Source organism: Alternaria infectoria, assembly GCF_024043175.1.
Source record: "Alternaria infectoria strain BMP 0036 chromosome Unknown scaffold_6, whole genome shotgun sequence".
Lineage (NCBI taxonomy): Eukaryota > Fungi > Ascomycota > Dothideomycetes > Pleosporales > Pleosporaceae > Alternaria > Alternaria infectoria.
Genome location: NW_026250695.1, coordinates 98795 through 117846, shown reverse-complemented (window position 1 = coordinate 117846; position 19052 = coordinate 98795). Strand labels below are relative to the sequence as shown.

Genomic DNA, 19052 nt, shown 5'->3' with positions numbered 1-19052 from the left:
GCACATGCAGCCAGTTGGTCTCGTCCACCTGCTGATTGTGATTCACAGGCCGACCATTAGCACCTGATGTGGATTGGATAGGCTGAGTCTCAAGGATAGAGGGTGCGTCTGGGACAACAGTGTCGGTATGGATCGGCTGGGCACCGTTCTCGACAGCAGCTTCAGCCACTTCGGGTACCGCCTTTACGTCCTCTTGTGTGATGCCTTCCGTGGCGATGTCGTCGGCCTGGACTGGTTGCGCGATATCGATGTTGTCTGGGTTGGGCGCATCCTCCTTGACCATCTTGTCGAGAGCAGGACGCTTGGCATCGGGTTGGTCATTGGGTCCGGCAGGCGATGAGGGTTCCTCGAGCGGTCGCTTGGCCGAGGAAGCCGCGATGGTGGGTGAGGCGGACATGTTTTCTGTTATGAGTTGTGGATCTTGAATTGGGAACGGGTATGCACGCTCTTCACAGTCGAGGAGCGTTCAAACGGGAAGGTGAGATTTGTTCAATTGATCTCGATTATTTGCGACTTTATGTACAGCGGGGGCCGTGAAAGAAAGCGTGCTGTGAGGGCGGGCTGGAGGGAGTCGCGACAGTACGGTGAAGGTGCGAGGAGGTAAGGTCGCCGGGAGCTTGAAGGAGTTTGGAGCGTGCAGAGGGTGCAGTGGTCGGAGGAGAGAGGCCTCGGGAAGCGAGGAATCGGGTATGATGGTGCTTGTGATGGAGCGGGAGAGTCGGAAAGGGTGTGTGTTTCTTGGGACGAGGTGAGGTCGACAGAGGAAGAAACTGGCCCAAGTAAAGAAAGCTCGCTCGTCAAACCTTCTCGGCAACGGTCCGGCGTCTCAGGTGCGGAGAGCTCGAGGTTGCGCGCTTTCCTTCTCAAACGAGAAAGCAATGTTAGAAGAAGGGGTGGGCCGCGATGGAGAAGGAACTGTGGGCGATGGTTGATAACAGCAGGTCGTTTGTCGCGAGGGAGGAGGCGCAAACGATGCAAAATGGAGCTATCGCGGGGAGATCGGCGCTAAGTCTTGGCGCGTCACGTGTGGAACTACGAGTGTGTCTGTAAATACAGGCAGCACGACGACTGCAAGACTGTGGAGTTCCTCGCGGTGCAGCGGGAGCCTTGGTGAGTACACAGTCGAAAGGGGTGAAGTTCTCCTCGCTCGCCAGGCACCACTGGCCCATTAGCGACATCGGTGGACCGCACTTGAACACACAGCCAGCCGGTCGGAGAAATGGCGCAATCACAGAGTGAGAGTCTCAGAAAGATACGCGAGTATGTCGACGAAGCTCGGGGGCTGCAGGACGATGTCGTCGACTTTGACGCGTCCAGCACCGAGGCGCGTCTGGAGCAGACAGTGAAAGAGCTGCAGGCACGCGTGAAAGAACAACAAGCAGCGCTTGACAAGGTAACGCGATAAAGACGCGTCTAGAAAGGATCATACTGACCAAGTAAAAGTTGCGATCTCAGTCAAATGTTGACATAGAGACAGCCGCCTATGCATCGGAAGATCCGCGTCAGAAGCTTCAGCAGCTCGCAGCCGTCAAAGACGCGTATAAACAATTGAAGCCAACAGCAACGTACCTCCCCGCCCAAGGATCAGTTCTGCCTGCATTATTAGCAGCACGTACACTTCAACAGAATGTCCGAGGAACCAAGGAAGCAATCGCAAGCACTCATAGCCAACTCAGCACAAATGAGGCCACGTTTCGTCGTGAAGAAGCCAACTTACATGATGCCCACCTTCTCTCTCAAGCAATGCAGGATCGCATCAGACGGCTACGCTCTCAGCATGAAGATCGCTCTCAGAAGACTCCTGCTCAACTTGCGCGAGAACTCATCGCAGCAAAGCGCGCAAAGAAGGAGAACTACGACGCGGAGATGCAGCGTCTGGGAGAAGCTATGAACAACTTCATCAATGACTACCTCTCTAGCATGCTTGCAGCAGAAGAGCTCGGCGGCCCTGTCGTAGGCGACATGCTCGACATAGAAGACGACACTCTTGCTGCCGGTTTCACAAAGAAAGGACGTGCAAAGTCATCGAAGAAACCAGTCTCAGACAAGACGCGACAGCGCAGGATCGATGAGATTTGGGGCAAAAAGGCTTCTCTCGATGCTGAAGAGGAGGAGGAAGAGCCGCCTACTGAGGCTGAAGCTGCGGATGCAGAGATGCGACAGTTGATTGAGAATCTGTTTGCTACTCTGATGGGACCAGGAGGTGGAAAGGCATACTTTCAGCTGGAGCGAGACTCTGCGGCTTCACGTTTCTTGATCAGGGCGAAGATTGCGCAGTTCCACCCGAAAGATGCGAGGAGGTTGAGGTTAATTGACTTTGGACGAGAGCTGGATGACTGAGGCTGTTGCAAACTGCTATCACAGTCATCAACCTGCTGTTCTGAGAGAGGTGCGCATCCATGGATGCTGAGCATGAATCGGCCTCTACGCATACCGGACAGGTGTTGCCTCGTTACGAGACGCATGCCCCCCTTAGCCATACATTATCCAAAGCCTTGTCGGTCTCTCGTGTTTATTCAATCCTTCGGCCCATGTCTGCAAAGAGTCCCTCTCACCTGTGGCGGTGCACCTGTGTCCGGTATACACGCCGACATCGTACGTTACTTTTAGGATATGTCAATACCTTGGTTCCGCACAGCTCCGCTCCACACCTGCACGCACGCCTCCTGCGGCCCACACATGCATCCCGCGCAACACATCATCCACAAGCCAGGTTTTGGGTCAGGATAACCCGGCTATCGCAAGACGCGTCCGATCTCCTTTCGTCAGTGCAGCGTCCCAAATGGAATCTTGACCCGACACTCGGAGACACTGTTCCGAAGGGAGTAAATGTGGGATATTGGACATCGGAAAAGTACAAAGAAGGTCTTATCGGAGCAGTGGTATTGAAAGGCTGGGGGTTCGTGCACGTGCGCCTGAACGAAGGATTCCAGGGCAACGTTACCATGTACAATAATATGGCTCAATATGACAATGGGGATCTTCCCGTCCTGGCGCTTCCGCCGAGAGAATCTGACAGCAAAGCGATCATAGCAGTATCAGCACATGGGTGAGCATGTCTGTACGAGATTCATGGCCGCGAGGCCGCATCAGCTGAAGGTCACCGAAAAAGCACAACACCCGTATTCAACAACTAGCCCCCCATGGTCCTCTTCGGAGATCAAAGATAGAACCTTGGAAGAAGCAAAAAGCAGGTGCATGGAAGAATCGCCGTATGTATGCCAAAGTTCCGAAAGGGACTGCCGGATGGAGCACGCGTCCTGGCGCTGTCAAAACCAAGTACCGTGCAGGTGACTACCTTGAGGATAACCTTGCAGCATCGCACACCGTGGGATCGAAACATGAACAGCTGCACACGGGGCTAATGCAGAGATGCATCAACGTGGCTCCTGTAGGAACAGTCTCACACCTTACATTGTCGCTTTTCTCCAATGCGCCCACTCGGCAGTCTTCCAGGCCTGCGTCAGTGGCTGGTGCGCATGACAGCTTTGTCCAGGCCCTTGATTCGTTGCGAGTCGCAAACGAGATAACCACGATCCCAAACGCGTTGTTTTGATTCGAGGGATATTAGGTGCTTTGCTGCTACCATTTCAGCCGGAGGATGCGATCGCGATTGCGCGCGTAGCCTTGCCAATGCAGAGCGGCGGGTGGGAGATCTCGCGCTGGCTGACTGCTGCTTTACAGGTACCGGGCTGTGGGAAGCGAGCTGTGGAGACGGCGCCGAATTGTGCTGGCCAGATCTCCATCAAGTGCAAGCCTGGCCTGTCAATCCTGAAACACTTGTGGGTGATCAGGAGCTTTTTCTGACCGCATGTATGAAGTCATCGTGGAGCAAAGTGCAAACGTCTCTGTGACAGCGGGCATGAAGACGTTTTCTCGGCCTCTGTTTTCCGCGGTAATTTGGGTGACAGGTGGGCGCCATCCATGCTCGAGCCACTCGTGCGCACCCTCGTGAACGAGAAGCGAACAGGGGCTAGGGAAATTGCTGATCCCGCTTTTTTTTTCACCCACGCAGAATCTCATCCGAAATCCGGTGACTTCATTATGCATGATCGATTCACATATGATCGCAATACGGGGCTTCCCTTCAGATTTGCATTGTTGACGGTCCGATAGTAAAGCCGACTTTTGTGAAGACATGGTACCATCTTAGTAGTTCTTGTTGCGCGGGATTTGGATCTGGGATCGGTAGTCCTCCCGATGCTCTAGCGTGTGGATGCGTACCAAACATGCACCATCTCGTTTTTGGCGCTCACGAGACCCGATCCTACCTTCCAGGAATGCATAAGTGTACCCATGTTGTGAAGCTAGACTGCTTCGCACAACCCCTCGATCTAGCACAAATCGCAATACCTAACCTCCACGTAACAGCATTGACAATCTTCCTAGTCTACTTGATGCCCAGATGGGACTTACCGTAATGCGCAGAGTGCGAACTACTAGCGACTCTCATAGGCCCATCCAGAGCGGCATTTCATCGCTGTTTCAGCACAGTGGCTGTGCGAGCTCACCATTGCTTCTGTGTCATCGGAGGCGTTCCGTCTGGCAATCGGGCTGCAGAGTCAGATTAAGCAAAAGTACACAGTAGCCAGCATACGCTAGGATCTGCAAACTACGGCTGATATGCTTACCCTACGGCAGAAGCGGGGTACCAACAATCTAGATTGCAGAGAAGATTGATATGTCGCCGAGTCTCCTGGAATTGGAATTGCGCTTGCTGCAGATGAAGCATGTTGGCATGTGAATTGATCAACGTCGTTGCGAGGGGCACGTAACACCTGTCTGTGGCGGTGCAAACTCCTTCGGATTGCGTCTCGGTACACTTGCGTCAAGATGCACCACTGTGGCATTGACTAACCTTTTTGATGCCTCATAAGACGGGGAAAGAAAAATGCTCCATACATCTGTCGGCCGTGAGTCACAGTTCATCCATGTGCGCATGACACCTGCGTCAGCTGGTCGGACGTGTTCCACCATGTGGCACATACCAGCGTTCCCGAAGCTGTGGCGAAGAAGGGTCCAGCCACAAGCACTCGCCACTTCCCGTCTCGCTTGAGTAGACAATATGTCGATCTCCGTGCAGATCCAGCATGCTCATTGGCTGTCACATAACGGTTTTCTCAGATAGCTTACACAGCCGCTATGATTAGAACGCCTCATTCCAACGTAGTAAAGTGGTCGATCGCTCGGATGCTTATGTAGTCGGTTCCGGTTCATGTTGCACCTTCGCTCCGTGACGCGCTTGGAAGGGAGGGTCTTCGGGGTCCGCGATAGGCTCTGCAGCGTTGCGAACGGTGGCGAACTTGTTGGAGCACGTCGGCTAGCTTTCCGTTGTGCTAGCGAGTTGTTTCTCCCGTTTGAGTACAGCTACGGGAGAAGCAACGGCAGTACCGGAACACTCTCCTTTGCAATCGTCCGGACGGCAAGCCCAGTTGCTTCCGAAAATACGCAAATATGTATCTTTTCCTTGTATCATCACGCCACACCTGCATGGCGCTTGCTCCGATACTGCAAATGCCCTAGACTATTTGTTGGAGCTGCAATCGGTACGATGGATTGGCGTTTCATAATTGCGATTGAGTGAGGCAGCTACTCAGCAATAGACCTGCGAGTAGATCCGTTCGGTCCGTTCTCATTTGACGCGTCCTCTGTAAGTGCCAACGCATCTTTTGGACCCTGTTCATTCGGTCTGACTTATCGTTTTCTTTGGGTGTACCATGGTCGTGATTCGCGAGTCCTTTCCTGCAGTATGACATCAAGGCTCGGCCGCACAATCCTTTGGGTCGGGTCCCTGTGCTATCGGTATCGGCTACCATACCCACACTTCCCGCCAGCCCCCTCAATTACTCGCGTGGCAGGGGCCCCCGCCCAATCGCTGACAGGTGTACCAAACACTGTGTCACCTTTGTCGAACTCTATGTTTTGCAAAGCGAAACCGATGGCAATCATCGCAATAGCCCTTTCGTAAATGTGTCAGTTGTTACTCGCGCAAGCCACCCATTTTCCAGAGCCCCTGTGTGGATAGCAGCGTGCGTAATCTCCGGAGACAATAGCGTGTCGGATGCTTGTTATACGCCAAGAGACTGAAATATCACTCGATGGGTCTGACATGGAGAAATCTGCCGTGATGGTGACGGTCGGAACAAGGTTTCTAACTTGGGAGGCGGACGGGGGGAATGTAACGATCATCGCTATGTCACAACGTCAGTGGAGATGGGCCGCGGCGAGCGGCCCTGCTTCGGTCGGCCAGGGTGAGAGCGTGGACCTGACGAAAATTGTACAGGGAAGAGATGTCGAAAGATCGCGAGCGAAAACTTCAGAGCGAAAAGGTTTGATTAGGCTCGCAGAGGATATTGGGCATGCGCACTGTAGTGGACGAGTTGCCATCCTCGATGTATGTAGTAAAGAAATTACAGTCCGAACACTCCCTCGTGTCGCGCGTGTATCTCGCTATGTCTTCATGATAGATCGTTGCTTTGCAATCTTAGCCGCTTGAAAGGTGAAATGGTAGTAGTATAATGGGTATCGTCGTCGCACCGGAAAGAAGAAGAGTAGAAGGTATCAACAAAGGAAATGCAGCAAACGCTCCCAATGGACGCGTGGTATCGAAAGGCGTTGAACGCCAGGCGGTGAAATCGAATCAAGTGATGCCAGTTCAGAAGCATCGGCAGCCCATGGAGACCAATGCAAAGCTCCAGGGTACGAATAGTAAAGGGTCGTGACAATCGGTGAAGTACCGAAACAGGGTATCAATGTTGAAGGAACGGCGTCTCGCAGGCGAGCAATAGGCATAAAAGCCTAGAAGAGAAGGCGAAGTTCGTAACCGGTCGAATGAACATTTTCCGTGACGCTGATGTCGCCATCAACTTGAATGTCGGTAGGACCCGCGTCCCATTCGCGCTTCATGGCATGCACCGGCGGCGTACCAATCTCGTGGAACTCGGCAGTCATATCCTGTTGCTCGGGTATTCTGTTGACGGCATCGTCGTCCATCAAAATTTGCAGACCCTTCTGGTTAACGCGGATAGTCCGTGTAACCTTCGTTGGCTCGATCTTGATCTTCATTGCGATGCTTGCCACAAGCTCCTTTACAGTACGCTCCATCAGGTAGACTGCGCGGAAGTAGTTGTCGTCGGGTTGCCGACCAGCGAGCCGCGGTTGAACGAAGAAGCAGGCGACGGGCTTCAGCATCGGCTCTGGAGGCGGTTGGTAGGTTTGATCAACCCCAAGGGCTTCAATCCAACCAGACAGTGCGTGGTCATCAGAATATGGCCGTTGAACCTTGGTTGGAACGTCTGCGCCGCCTTGGACGCCATGCATCCCTTTGAGATCACCTGTGGCCGTCTGTGGCATGCTGCGCCATTCATTGGAGGACATACGCGATGGTGGCTGGTAGGGCGCCGGGCGCTGGAAGGAGGTAGTCCGGCGCTTCTCGGAATGGAGAGACTGAGAGCTGGGGGTTGGCGACACAACAGACGATGCTGCTGTCTGCGACTCGGGAGCCTCCCACATAGGCGCGTCTACATTGGTGTCGAGCTTGGAGAGTTCTTGAGGAGTAGCGCCGAGGATCACTGGGTGGAGATCTGGATCGTCCTGGTCCTCGCCCTTGAGGTACAAGACACTGACAGGCCTGGTAGAGCTGAACATGTCTTGGAGCGAGGCGAGCTTGATGTGAAGGTCTTCTTCGGCGGGTGCGCGGCCTCCTTGGTTGTCGCTCGTCGAAGACATGGACCAGGTCCTCTTGTGTTTCGGTACCTTCCCGGGCCGTTGGCTCATACTGCCCTTAGAGATTGATCCACTGCGTTTCCGCTTGCCAAAGTCCTTCATGCCAGACTCAACCTGTGCGATCTGCTGCTTGAGCTTGTCGATGGTCTTCTTGACGTGGGCAACATCGTTGGAGAGCTTCCTCTCGGCACCGTGGTCGCGGAAGAGCTTGACTTTGCAGTAGCAGAGCTCACCATCTGGCTTTTGGGGCGACGATCCAGTGGCTTCTGTGACCATTTCGGTCTTCGCGCATAGCCGGACGGGAATGCCTTTGACGCCCTTGGAATGGCTGAAATCGGTGGAGAGAAAGTTGAAACGCACGGCCAAGGAGCACTCGGGTGAGGAGTTGTGGGTTGGTGTCCAGGTGACCACGAAGCCATCGAACGAGGAAGACTCGAGTTCAACCCTGGGTCGTCCTTGAATCTCACCGCCGCTGACTTGGCTGGGGTCCACAAACTCAACTGCTTGAAGCCGCCCACCACGCTGGTGGGCCTCGTTGGTTCCGCGGCCCTCCTTCCACAGTTGCCAGCAGGATGCTGGTCGCTGGCGCTGCTGTTCGTCTTCGAACGAAATGCGGATGAAAGTCCTGTACTTGGTCGATGGAGACGGTGCTTGCGTAGGCGCCGTGTCTACCAGGGAGATGGAATAGGCCTGTCCCTTGTTCAGGTAGGTCACAGGGACTTCGTCTGATTGCTTGATCATGGCCGTTGGAGCATTCAGAGTAACATGGTAGCGGAAACTGGAAGAGTCAGTATGATGATGGCGTGATGCAGATGGGGTGACCGACTTTTGATTGGGTGGAGGGGGTGCTGGTGCGACTGCAGCCGCCATGCCGTCGTAGGAATGGGGTGCGTAACCGATCAGAGGCGACTGCTCTTGCATCTCGACTTCGGGAACCATGTTGTCCATGGACGAGTCCTGGTGGGTTTGCGTCATGTTGCCCTGGTCGAATGCAGAAGGCTGGTGCGTGAACTGGTGCGGAGCAAATGATTGGGAATGCTGCGGCTGCATGCCAAACGGATTGACATTCTGGAAGTGATGCGACCCCAGAGCGTGGGGATTGAAGCCATGGAGATGGTTGGCAGGTGCGACCTGGCCAGCGTGCAGCGCACCTTCCGAGGTGGGAAGCGAGAGGGGAGTTCCTAGGCCAAAACTGAAGCCGGGCGTGTGGAGGTCGCCGGCCTGGCTGTGGTAGAGCGTGTTGGTGCCGCCGGGCGTCGGGGTGTAGTAGCCCGGCGGTTGGTTTGCGAAAGAGGTGAATGCGAAGCTGTTGGGGTCGAGCAGTGAAGGCGTGAACCTCCACGGCTCATTGTTCCCGCGCGGAGTCGGGTCCTGGTCCTTGATGTCCTCATGGTCGAGGTGGCTGGAAAACATGGAGTTAGCAAAATGTTGGGTGCAGGTGCAAATTGGGCGTCGGCGTTGTTGACGTTGGTGATGGTGCCGAGTGACATGGGATGGGGGGATCTCGGAAAGACGTACCGGGAGGGGTGCGCGACATCAAGCGCATCTGCGAGCGTGTGGCCGGGCGGCCCAGCAATCGAGTGCGAACGCTGCTGCAGATGGGGGAACGTGGCCTTGAAGTCCTCGAGGAGCTTTCCGTCGGGTTTTTGGCTGTTGAGTCTGCGCAAGTCAGTATGTACTTGATGACATGCAACGCGACGCGCGCAAATCACATGCGGGCTTGGGCGCGGGCGGGACGACGTACCTATTTCGAAACATGGCATCGGACGCACTCGCGGAGTTAGGTGATGAGCACTTGCGATTGCATCTGGCGGGTCGGTGGGAAATGGTCGGAGACTGAGCAGCAAGGCGTGCGGCGGCCCTGGGTTATGAGATACGGAGAGCAGCTGCCACGAGAAAGACGAGCCTTTGGGGTCAAGCCACACATGTCCAGGGCCGGTGGTCAGACGTCTTTTAGCTAGCAGCTAGCTCTCAGAGCATCCACAGGGCCTGACGGAATTGCAAGAGGGCCGCGCGTGGGCATGGGTGGAGCGTCGGGTCTAGGCACACGGTCCCTGCTGCTCTAACGCTACGGTTTTGCATGGCCCTAGGCGGCTTTGGTCCGCCGCCCTACTCTGTGCGCGACGTGCTGCCAGACTGATCACCCACCGCCCGGCCTGCACAGCCACAACCCTACGGCAGACGCGAGCCGGCCAGAAGCCCTCACGGCCGCATGGGGAGCTGATAGTCGCTGCATCTGTCGCCATCCCGCACTCCAAGCGCACATCCGCCCATGGATGCTGGATCGCGCGGACCCAGCCCGATGTTTCTCGAATCCACTCCAGTTGCTACACCAGTGCGAGGCGCTCGTGCGCGGCTCCAGTGGCTTGATGAGTATTCCGTGCCCTGCCCGCAATTTGCTCGTCGCGACAGACGCTGCTCGCACACTATGCCCCCTTTGTCACCAGAGACTGTTGCGGCGCCTACGGTGTGCGTTGGCGCCTCAATGCGAAATGACATATGCCGGCCAGCTCCCGTTTCCACTTGTGTCCCGAGACTGCAAAGCCCTGGTCGCGCTCCTGTATTCCACGCGGCAGACGTCTCTGCCGCTGCTCGCCCTACCATTCCAGTCTACTGCCGGCCGCCTTCCCCTGCGTTCGAGCGCCGGATCAGAGACGAGGATGCCACCCCGCCAATTCGTCAAAGTCTATCGCCCAGGCCAATCCCACTGACGCCCGTTGGCCCTGTGTCGCTTGCGCTTACTCGGAAGACTTAATTCTTAACGTTATTTCACTACCTGTCAGGCCGAGATTAAGGAGTGGTTAGCGGGCGTTATCCCGAACGCGTTTCTATCCACCGACTGAACCATCAACGGCTTTCGTCATCGCCAGGCGCTTGGGCTTTGCATCTGGAGCCGTAAACGCATTGCAGCCACAAGAGCGAACGTCACTGCCTTATGCAGTTACACCAACCGCACTGCTGGCTGTTGCATGGAATGCTAGTCCGACACGGCCAATCGCACTGCTGGGGAAGCCTCGTCCGGTAGGTCCAACGGAGGATTCCACTGACGCAGCGATCCTTGTGTAAAAATAAGTGTGGCAACAGTTACAGACGGTGATCGACAACGGGAACTCTCGACGAATAACACGCCTCGCGCATTATCAGGTGGCAGAAACCTTTCAGTCAACTCGGCAATGATCGCCCGACTGTGGCACATCTTCGCACTCGCCACACTCAACGCCACACCTTGCTGATCAGGCCTCAGAACAGAGTAGATAGCGAACGACGCGTAGGCTTGCAGAATGGAAGGAGCTGGAAAGGCCTTGTTCATGACTAGATGTTGCGATTAGATTCGAACATGTTCAGAGTCCAGCCGAGTAGCGCAGTGCTCTGGCGTAGTGTCAATAGCCGTACCTCCTGAGCGATGCATTGGCCATAAACATTCTAGAGTGAGGTCACCTCCGTACAACCGCGTCCGGATAGGTTCACCTCTCGACGCCGCCTTGTCATTGTGACAGCGCTTTGCGGGAAGAGCAGCAGTTGCATCGTCTGATGTGAGCTGCCAGTTTAGCCATAGGCTGTCATCTCGCTAATTGACGCGACTAATTTTGGTTATTACCTGAAAAGCACTGCAATCTTAGACTGACACAAACTCCATCATCACAAAGCTGTGACGGACGCACTTGACAATAACCGTCGAATTATTCTCTTTCAAGCATACGGGATTTAGCATAACCCCACCATCTGTTGTAACGGTGTGAACGCTCCGGTCGGGACATTTCATAGTGAATCAATTATCCTTTCTGACGTTGGCGGTTAGAATGCGTGGTACCGCACCATGTCTGACAGTCGAATCAAACTCAAACCGACGCGCTGAGTAACCGGCATGAAACACCAATCGCTGCCCGATTTGCCCAACATAACTCTAAGATCTCGATCACGAGTATATCAGACCTCCATTCATCAAACCGATGACGTTTTCTTCAGAACATCATCGCCCGGCCTTACCGAACCTTGTGAATTGTTCACTCGCGGAAGCGAAAGCCTCGGACTACCTTGAGCTGACCAGTGACGATGATTGACTTGCATCACTTGCAGCCCTCGCTGCTGCAATAGCCGTGATCGTGTTACGCAGTCCTGTTCCACTATGTTGGTTCCTCAATGCCGACGGAGAGTCTGGCATACGCAGGCTGTTGATAGAACTGTTCCTGCTCTGAAGCTCCGGTCGCATGCTTCCGATCGAATTTTCGCGGAATGCCGTAATAACACTTGAGCTTGACCCACGGCGACTGTCCTGAGGCCTGGCATAGACCGACTGGATGCTCGAAGCGGAATCTGCTCGACGGCTACGACCCAAGGATTGGACAGGGCTGGGAATCTTTGAATGCTTGCCCAAGTCCGCACCCAGAGTTTGGGACGATGAAGTCGATCTGATTGATCGCGTATCAAGCGCCGGGCGCCCAGTACGCATGAGAAGGGGGGTGTCTGAATCATCAGAACCACTCTCATTGGCCTCTCCATCAAGCGCTTTCAATTCCTCCGTGAGTGCTTCAAGCTGGTCAGCCCCAGGCTCGAAAGAGAACTGTCGGCGATGCTTTTGGGTTGTGTTGAGTTGGGGCTGCGACTGGAATTTTCGGAGGGTATGCCGCGGCGCAAGGCCTTGGTCGAAATACTCGTACGTTCCATTGTCAGAGCTGGTTTTTTGACGTGGGGTCTGGGTATCATTCTCTTCGACATGTGCTGTCAACTTCTCTGCCGATCTAGTCTGCGAGAACAGCATCATGAGACCATGATTGAAGCTGTTCACCTCTAGACCTCGACGTCTTGCGACAAGTGTACCGAGTGCCCGAAGAGCGATAAGAGCTTCGCATTCGGTAGCTGGCTCCATGCCGGTGTGCTCCAGAATCGTCATCTCGTCAGGCAAAGGGTCGCCAGATCCTCCTGAGAAGCCAGAAGCGACAGAACTAGTGAAAGATCGAGAGGGCCTCGTCTTCTGAATGGCAACGAGATTGAGCTCGCTCTGGACTTTGCGCGACAATGTAAGATTCTTGGTGGTTTGCGGTGGGTTCCCCACAGGTAACTCTTCCATGTCGTTGGTGAACTGCGTGGACAGGACGGCCATCTTTCCAGAGGGTGACGACGGCCGGTTCAGAAGCGCTGTAAAAAGTTAGCTAACATACACACGACGTGTGAGTTGGTTTGGTTCTGAAAAATGCATAAAGCAAACGTATTCCGCTGCCACCACGACAGTATACCGAGAATGTCTTCGCGGTACTATCGGCGGTAGAGTGGTCACGCGAGAGAATTATATATGCGGCAACGAGAAGTACACAGTACGCCTAAAGACTCACCTCTCTGACTCATTAACTTGATCTCCTGGTCAAGTTGCGCGTGTGAGAAGAAGTCGTATTTCGGCGGGAAGCTGTCGTGCGAGATGGTCTTGCTATGACGCCGCACAATACTGTCTTGACGAGCCTGTATGAGTCTTCTTTCTGTTAGTAGAGGAAGAGCAAAAGATTGAACACTACCTAGGTACTCACCCAGTCATGCCACTGGCCCCACGAGCTATGAGTAACTCTAAGCGCCGTATCTCCGCCCCATAACGATCTCTTGAGCGTGTCCAGTGCTCTTCGGCCTTTCTCCAATCATTGAGTGTCTCCTCCAGCATTGTACTGAGACACTCCTTCTGCTCTCGTACCTTGCGATAGTCCTCAAACACACGGAAGAGGCCGCTGTTATGCTCCATCGGTATCGGCCAAGAAGCTGTTATCATATGCGATCGGACAGATGTTACGACGTCGAGCGGGTCTATGTAGGTCTGGAAGGGCGCTGGTGCATCTTCACCCCATGGCGCAGAAAACGCGAACTCGGGCTCTTTGGCTGTCTCTTTGAAATTGGCGAAGAGCGACGTGTAGCGAGCGAGCTTGGGCTTCGAGTCTCGACGTAGGGCTGGGGTATCTGAACGTTCGCTTGGTGCGTCATCTGCGTCTTCGGCGATAGGCGTGGTGTGCGCACCGCCTACAGGAGTCTGTGGTCTGCTGCTCTGCCGCGTCTTCCGCCAGGTAAGTTGAAGCCGACGGTCGCTCGAATCATCGGTGCCTACAGGAGTGTCGACGTCAATCTTGAGCGGGGTAGATGTTCTCGGAGGCTTCTTTGGCTGCTTGCTGTGTCCCAAGCGCCAGCTTTTGTTGTCGGGCATATTCTCGTCGTCGTCCTTTGCTAGCTCTCTCGATAGATGCGTAGCAACAGAGAGCCCCGGGAGCTGAGATACGAAAATATCCATAGTTTCTGTGGGTCGTGACTGCCAGTTAGGTGAGATTGTGCGGGGCGACTGTCGAACAGAAGGGTAGGAGTTGTCGACTGGGAAGGCGCGGTCGTCTACAATCAGCTCTCACCTTCACCTCCGCTTCCGGATTTCAGCATGACGCGCGCTCACCACTAATGACGGCTATGGACGGCTTCTTGCTGAGCTCCAGTGTCATCTTGATAGAAGGCAGGCGCGACCTCGCCCGCTTTCACTGCTCGGAGATGTGAGCTTTTCGCTCTCCGCCCCTTCCGCCCCTTCTTTCCACCTGCGAACACTTGAGTTTTCTGGAAGGTCATTCAGGTTTTGATCATGGTCAGTATACTCATCGGTTTCGCTAAAGAGATTCGTATCACGATAGCGCTGAGATGTCGCATCACGGAGACGGAAGGAGGGTGTCATGTTACCAGCGAAAGTTTTCGCTGTAGATCAAAAGTGCGTACAGCCGTAAAATGTCGATATTGTAACACTCGGAACTTGATAGAACCCAGAGACGAGACGAGGAAACTGCGAAGAATAACAGTGATCAAATGTGCCGTCCACGAAGCGCCGGTAGTCAAAATGAGCGGTATTATATACCAACGATGGAGTCTCGTCTCTCTAAAAACGTGAAGTTCATAGTTGAAAGTCGCAGAACGTCATCTCATTGTCAGAGGGCAATCCTCATGATATGTCTGAAGTCCGCGGCGAAGCGAAGTGTCCACAAACGGCTAGCGCCAGCTGACCCGTTCAACACTCGCGACCTCGGGACAGTCACGGGCGAACGACCATCATTGCACCAACAACGACAAGTTCTGCCCCAGGCTTACGCGTATCGACGTTTTGGAAAGAGCGCAGGTCAAGAGATGGTACTTGGCGACTGCTGCATCGCATTGTGATCTGAGAGATCGTTGCCAAGGGAAGTGCTCTTCCGAGTTTCGGCTGAGTTTGAGTACCGTTTCACCTCACTCCAACCGCTCTGCATCACGGTGCTTATACGGCACTAAAGTATCTTAACGAGTCTCCTCACCAAGGGAGAAGGATGAATGTGAGAGCAGGTTGGATGCCTTCTTGGACGATACCGAAGTCTGCTCACGTTGACTAGCACGGAAGGCAATCCTACATAATCGAAACCAAGCCGATACTACATATTCCATTGCATCATCGTCATACCCCATAAGGATTTGGGTACAGAAGCCGCGCGTCTCCCGTTCTTTGGGAAAGCATCGACATCTCTCCGACATTTTTGACACACTTCAACACACCTCATCCCCGGCCGTGCCCTTCCCGCAGAACCAGACCGCTCCACTCCCCGCCGTTGCTATGGAGCAGATCGTACTCCTTTCGCTAATACAGTACCAAGAAACAGGCAGGAAAGTCTAGACTCCGGTTTCAGCCTTCTCAGCGCGAGGCACAAAGTAAGGTACCAGGATGACTTTGTGATTGACAACGGCGCCTGATGACGACGACGGCGGTGTGCCTGTATGTAAGATGCGCCGTGGCAGGCAGGCTATAAGTTGGAAGTATCCTCAGGCTAGTAGACGCTTTCCTTACTTCAAGCTCACCATCAAGTCAACTTCTTCAAGTCAATCTTCTTGTTTTCCAACCCTTCTATACATTCACTCTTTGTCGCCGGGCGACTTTACCACGTTTACAACTACCATCTACGCTTCTTCTACATCTACTCTCCGAGTTCAATAATCACCTAAACACTATTTCAAAATGAAGTTCTCCGCTGTCATCGCTACCATCATCTCCATGGCCGCTTTCGCCATGGCTGCACCTGTCGCCAACGAGGGTATGTTCTCTTGTCAAACCCAAACCCGATGTTCAGGAACAATGCCTAACAAGAAACAGCAGTTGCCGTCCGTCAGAACCATGGCATGTGTGTCAAGGGCACCACCGCCGGTGTTGAGCAGATCGAGGGCTGCTAGAAAGTTTATACCCATGAGAGGATGTAGAAGACGGAGGAGCAAGATTACCACGAGCTATGACTGGGGGAGAAGGAGTTGGAGGATACAATGGCCATCGCAGAACGGCGGTGCCGAAACGATATAGAAGCGTCCGTTCTGGTTGCGTTCAAGTAATACAAGACAATTGACAAAGCATCACGGTGTGATGGGCTTGAATCACTCTCCACGTTCCATGTTTTCTTTCTCACTCATTAGACGGAATGTCACTCGCATTCATGGTACTACGGATTTTCTGTTCTATGTGGCATTGATACAAAACGTGTGGTCTAGAACCATTAGTTCATCGGCAGCCTCGCGTGGGCCTTGCAGACAACGTTTCTGCCTGAGCAGCCTTGATAGTGAACGCCACCACAGCAAAGGAACTCAAACATTACCCCTCACTCCCAAAGTACAGACTGTGAAGAAGATGAAAAATGCGTAATTAGGTAAGTCCAACATAACCACATCGCTACATAGGTATATAAACGCTTGAACGCTTCCAAGAAAAAATGCAAGATGAAAATGCCAACAATATGTCAGTCACACACTATGCAACACCATTACTTCCTCCTAGGGGTATGCACTCTCGCTCTGCTGCTTCTTCTCCTTTTCCTTCTCCGCATTCTTCCCTGGTCTGAAAGCATCCAGACTAATCCTCCTCCTTTCTCTTTCCCTGCCCTCATCTGCACCGCTAGACTCGGCCTCGCTTTCCTTCTCCTTTTCCTTCTGCTTCTTCTTTTCTACTTCTTTGATGGCTTCTCCAGTCAATTCCTGCCTGTTCATGCGTTCGACAACGTCCTTCTTCCTCGTCCTCTTGTCACCCAACCAGATCAATAGACCGGCCGTTGCATTGCAGGCGATAGAGCAGCAGAGGATAACAGTGGTGATAGCAAAGGGACGAACCTTGTAGTAGATACCCCATGTGCACGCGCCGAGGGATATCTGGAGTAGAGAGTGGCAGTCTAGAAGTACGACGATGGCGACAAGGAAACGGAGAGGGAAGGCATAATGGGTCTCCGTCTCGTGGGGCTTGTAAAAGGAGTGCGATTTGCAGAATTTGGCTTGGTGGTGTTCGAGCTTCTCTTGCTGCTTTGGCGTCAACACGGTGAATTCCCACTGTTTCTCAGGGTCGGCTGGGTCTATAGCGCGTGGTCCAGATACGGGAGCGTGCTCGGCAGGGAGGTCATTATGATCGGTGAGGTCGGGAAGCATGTCCTTCTTACGGCGAGACCATGTGAAATGGTGGTAATGAGCAATGTAGATCATGTGGTATGTGTCGACACAGCGGAAGGGTGCTAGGCCGTCTCCTACAACAGCGAAGAGAGCAACAAGGACACTGTCGATGACGTGGACGACGTAGATCTGCTGTCCACCGACATTAGCCCATCCGATGAGGAAGAGCACCCAGGCCAAGCCGAATGCGGTGATGAGGAAGGCGTAGAGGGTGACTAGGAAGCCAAGTGCTGTGGATTGTCAGTAACAGTTAAGAGTATAGCGGTACAGATACTTACGTCTCCTGACATACATGCCGAATCCCTTGAGAGAACGCTTCATCTTGGAGCGTCTTGAGTGGAGCATGTGCCGTACGTGGTCGTTCACCTCCTTCTTGTCCTCGACGCTCCACCCAGACAAGTCAGTATCCTCAGGAAGAACAGCGAAGCGCGACTCAGTAAGCTGCGAATCTATCGTCATCATGGTGGCCGTCGTGGTCTCAGTCGCCGAGCGCTGGAATCTGGGAGCCGCCTGGGCCGCCTGAGCTTCTGCCTCCGCCTCCGCCTGAGCAGCACGAGCGGGTTCCAGTATGCGCTCGATCGCTTCCAGACTGTCGGTCTCGCTCTTCCGTCGCTTTAGGTTGTAAGTGGGCCGGCGGTTCAGCCATGGTAGGTTCGGAATGAATAGCGAGTTCTGCATGTTCGTCAAGGATGTAAGCGTCGCGACCTCAGGGTCGATGGTGTCAAGCACATCGACCATGCCTGAGGTGTAGTTGGACGACATGTCGTCTTCCGCTGCAGGAGCATGAGCGCTTGTCGTCGGCGACTTCTCCTCTTCCTTCGTGCCCCAAAAGGGTATTCTAGTCTGTATCGCGCTCTTGACCTTCCGTAGTCGACTTCTGTCCGGCTCTGGATTGTTGAGGGTACTCTGGCTCCCGTTGGCGGAGGAAAATTGTCCCAGCTCTGCCTCCTCGTCCAGCGCAGGCAAGGGCGTGCTCGCTCTTATTATAGAACCCTGTGGTTGCTGTGCGGATTGTCTTAGGGCGTTGGATGAGGGCATACGCCGTATGCCGATACTGGCTTGACGGCCGACTTGCGGTCGTCGTGGGTATTGCTGGGGTTTGGTCGGCGCGGAGCTGCTTCTTGCTCGTTGCGCGGCAAGAGTACTTGACAAAGGTCAGCATCGCACTCTCCTCATTTGCGTGCTTAGAGCATACCTGTACGTGACATGCGACGAGGGATCGGTTGCCCTGGTGGGCTTGGGGACATGTTGGCCAGCATCGATGGATGACTCTAACGAGGTAGGCGGCTCGATGACAGGTTGTTGTGTTGGTTGGTCCGCGGCTGCTCCAAAGTCCTGCGCATTCATCCCAGGTTCGGCGCTCTGAATTCCTTCCTTAACAGCATGCGTGCTGGAGTTATCGTGGGGTGCCTGAGACTGTTGTGGAGGCAGCTCGCCCGTGCCGGAGCCTGAAGATGTCGCGCCGGCACCTCTGGCGCGCGCGATACGCGTCTTCAACCTCTGTAAATCCATAGCGGCCACGGAATTGAGGATGGGGAACGCAAACCCCAGGGCAATTCCCGATAAACATGTCTTTATGACTTGGAAACGGCCGTGGCCCAATGCAGTCTGGCGGCTGAGGATTGGCTTTTACAAGCCTGGAATTTTGTCTTGGGGGACGTCATATTGCGCCGTAACCACTACCACCCCCTTTCCCCCAAGACGACTCACTCGCATCGCACGCGCGACTAACGCTCGCGGGGACGGTCCACTAACGCCAGTCAGTGTTTGGACTACAGAGGTTAACGAGCGATCGTAAGGATCTCACGAAACGTACAGCATGTAGGGCGAGGCCGTTAGGGAGACATGCTCCAGGGAGCGACCTCGACTCCCCAGATCTG

General features: G+C 54.2%; 5 protein-coding genes across 5 annotated transcripts; 2 read left to right on the top strand and 3 right to left on the bottom strand.

The window, feature by feature from the left end:
* Positions 1-1219: 1219 nt before the first annotated feature.
* Positions 1220-2340, top strand: J4E92_004324 (uncharacterized protein; the record flags this gene model as incomplete). Its single annotated transcript, XM_051495714.1, has 2 exons — positions 1220-1393; positions 1444-2340. 2 exons carry the CDS (start codon positions 1220-1222, stop codon positions 2338-2340), a joined length of 1071 nt encoding a protein of 356 aa, XP_051353554.1.
* Positions 2341-6798: 4458 nt separating this feature from the next.
* Positions 6799-9483, bottom strand: J4E92_004323 (uncharacterized protein; the record flags this gene model as incomplete). The annotated part of the gene is made up of 4 exons (XM_051495713.1): positions 6799-8503; positions 8552-9127; positions 9244-9384; positions 9470-9483. The coding sequence occupies 4 exons, from the start codon at positions 9481-9483 to the stop codon at positions 6799-6801; spliced, it is 2436 nt and encodes an 811-aa protein (XP_051353553.1).
* Positions 9484-11849: 2366 nt separating this feature from the next.
* Positions 11850-13987, bottom strand: J4E92_004322 (uncharacterized protein; the record flags this gene model as incomplete). Its single annotated transcript, XM_051495712.1, has 4 exons — positions 11850-12019; positions 12172-12861; positions 13056-13147; positions 13245-13987. 4 exons carry the CDS (start codon positions 13985-13987, stop codon positions 11850-11852), a joined length of 1695 nt encoding a protein of 564 aa, XP_051353552.1.
* A 1722-nt stretch (positions 13988-15709) lies between these two features.
* Positions 15710-15921, top strand: J4E92_004321 (uncharacterized protein; the record flags this gene model as incomplete). Its single annotated transcript, XM_051495711.1, has 2 exons — positions 15710-15785; positions 15845-15921. 2 exons carry the CDS (start codon positions 15710-15712, stop codon positions 15919-15921), a joined length of 153 nt encoding a protein of 50 aa, XP_051353551.1.
* Positions 15922-16509: 588 nt separating this feature from the next.
* On the bottom strand, positions 16510-18684 carry J4E92_004320 (uncharacterized protein; the record flags this gene model as incomplete). The annotated part of the gene is made up of 3 exons (XM_051495710.1): positions 16510-17402; positions 17451-18316; positions 18368-18684. 3 exons carry the CDS (start codon positions 18682-18684, stop codon positions 16510-16512), a joined length of 2076 nt encoding a protein of 691 aa, XP_051353550.1.
* Positions 18685-19052: the final 368 nt, after the last annotated feature.